Source organism: Triticum aestivum, chromosome 6B (genome assembly GCF_018294505.1).
Source record: "Triticum aestivum cultivar Chinese Spring chromosome 6B, IWGSC CS RefSeq v2.1, whole genome shotgun sequence".
NCBI classification, from domain to species: Eukaryota; Viridiplantae; Streptophyta; class Magnoliopsida; order Poales; family Poaceae; genus Triticum; species Triticum aestivum.
Genome location: NC_057810.1, coordinates 611261457 through 611263573, shown reverse-complemented (window position 1 = coordinate 611263573; position 2117 = coordinate 611261457). Strand labels below are relative to the sequence as shown.

Sequence of the window (2117 nt, the reverse complement as noted above, 5' to 3'; positions counted from 1 at the left end):
CGCCATGGTGACAAAATTCAAAATGCCCAACAAATTGCAGCTTCGGTCCGAGTCTTCACATCAAACTACACTTCTACAACGCAGCCAAAAGCTAAGACGAAACCGGGAGGATGGATGCTACCTCCTAATGAACATGTGAAGCTTAATGTAGACGCCTCGTTTGATCATGACCTTCTTAAGGGACAACTGGTGCAATTATTCGAGATGATATGTTTGCGGAAAAAGCTTTTGACCTGTTCATTTTCGATTATGACAGTACGATAAAGATCAGAAATAATAAAAGTAGTAAAGACATGCGACTATCGACTCAAATAATCAACTTGATTATTTGGGTGGATAATCGATTATTTGTCAAAAATTTCAAAGGTCAAGTAACGTCTCAACAATTCTCCCGCCCATGACCTCCATCACCATAAACCCGTAAACCCGTTGGCATGGCGTAAACCAAGGCCGTTGGCGCATTTTCGGTTACCATGTGGAAGAGCGAAGATTAAAATCCTAGCATTATCTCGTCTTCCCCCGCCTCTTCCGGCCGAATCACCCGTTCACCACACCCTCCCGCCATGCACTGCCTCGCCCCCCACTTCCTGCTCCTCCTCCCGCTCCCCGTTGCGCCCCGCCACGCGCCACCCCAGACCCCACCGCCCACTCTCCTCCTGCCCTGCCGCCCAGCCCAAGCCCACGCCGCTCCGCTCCACCGCCCCTCCGCGCGCTCCCCCTCCCGCGCCGCCGCGCCGGTGTCCGACGAGGACGACGACGAGGAGGCCGACGAGGAGGAGGAGGAGGAGGACGAGCTAGACATCCGCGATGCGGACTACGACGAGGACGATGACGGGGATGGCGACGAGGAGCTGGAGGAGGAGAGCGGTGGCGAGGACGAGGAGGAGGGGGACGCGGCGGCCGAGGATTCGCGGCAGGAGACCGCGGAGCGGAGGCAGCGGTCGGAGCAGTACAAGTCGAAGCAGGTGGCGAAGCTCGTCGCCGAGGTGCGGGAGTTCGGCGACGATATCATTGACTACAATGAGCTCGCTGGGATCTACGACTTCCCCATCGATAAGTTTCAGGTACCTGACTCGCGCGGACGGGCTAATTACGGTTCCATGCAGTGAAGCTGTATGTGTTTTGGTGAGAGTTTGTCGATTTTGGAGTACCGAAATGGTTGGCATTTGGAGCTCTAGCAGTGCCAGCATTTTAAGTTTCATGTAGTTTGTCGAAGAGAAGCGCTTCGGTAGACCCCCCTTCACAAAACGTATAAAGGGCAATATGGACCTTTGACGTACCGTACACCACCGAATATATACGGCCGTACGTTAGCCTATGCGTCAATACAGTGTTAGTTGCTCCTTAGACGGGCCTGGCCTATTCACGTTTTTTCTTCTTTCTTTTCAGTATTAAACTAAAAAAAAACAGAAGCTGTGCTTCGTGGGATTCAAACCTAGACTGTCATTCTTTAGTAGTGCCGCCACTAACCACTGGGATACTTTAACTGTCTTAACATTGAGCTTCTTTCCTGCTTCTTATCCAAATATAACGCTAATAAAAAAAGCATGTGTTCCCACCTGATTTTCTTCAGTTTAGCCCTTGTTCTTTGTTATTTATTTATTTTTCATTTTCCTTATTTCTTTCTATTTTTATTTTATTAATTCATAGAACTTTTTAAAATTCTTTAACTTTTTAATATTTATGATTTGTTTTTTTAATAAACTTTTCCCAAACTCATGACCTTTTTTCAAATTCATGATTTTTTTGAGTCTGCGATTTTATTTCAAATTCATGAACTTTTTTCAGTCTACGATTTTATTTCAAATTTGTGATTTTCTTAGAAAACAGTCACGACCACATGGAACTTTTTCAATGGTTTCATGCTTGTAACCAAACACATCGTCTACAATCTGGTACGTGTTCGAGTGGGCCGGAAGGTCATGTTTCGAACCCCCTTTTTTTAACCTCCTTCAAACGCACCCAATTTATTTCCACACCTTGGCATCACCATGCCCAGCATGCATGCCAAGTTTCGTTGGTCTTCGACATTTCATGCATTTTCTAGGTTTTCCTGTCGGGAAAATCCTAAACACTTGCCGGACGTGACGCAATGGGCGTTCGGTATCCGAGTTCAT

The 2117-nt window shown here is 47.4% G+C and overlaps 1 protein-coding gene across 1 annotated transcript in view; it reads left to right on the top strand.

Moving 5' to 3' along the window:
* Positions 1-516: 516 nt before the first annotated feature.
* LOC123138288 (DExH-box ATP-dependent RNA helicase DExH15 chloroplastic) overlaps positions 517-2117 on the top strand; it is a 23776-nt gene continuing 22175 nt past the window's right edge. The window contains exon 1 of the mRNA XM_044558237.1: positions 517-1064. Coding sequence (XP_044414172.1) covers positions 564-1064 — 501 coding nt within the window. The 5' untranslated portion in view covers positions 517-563. The remainder of the gene's footprint in view (positions 1065-2117) is intronic.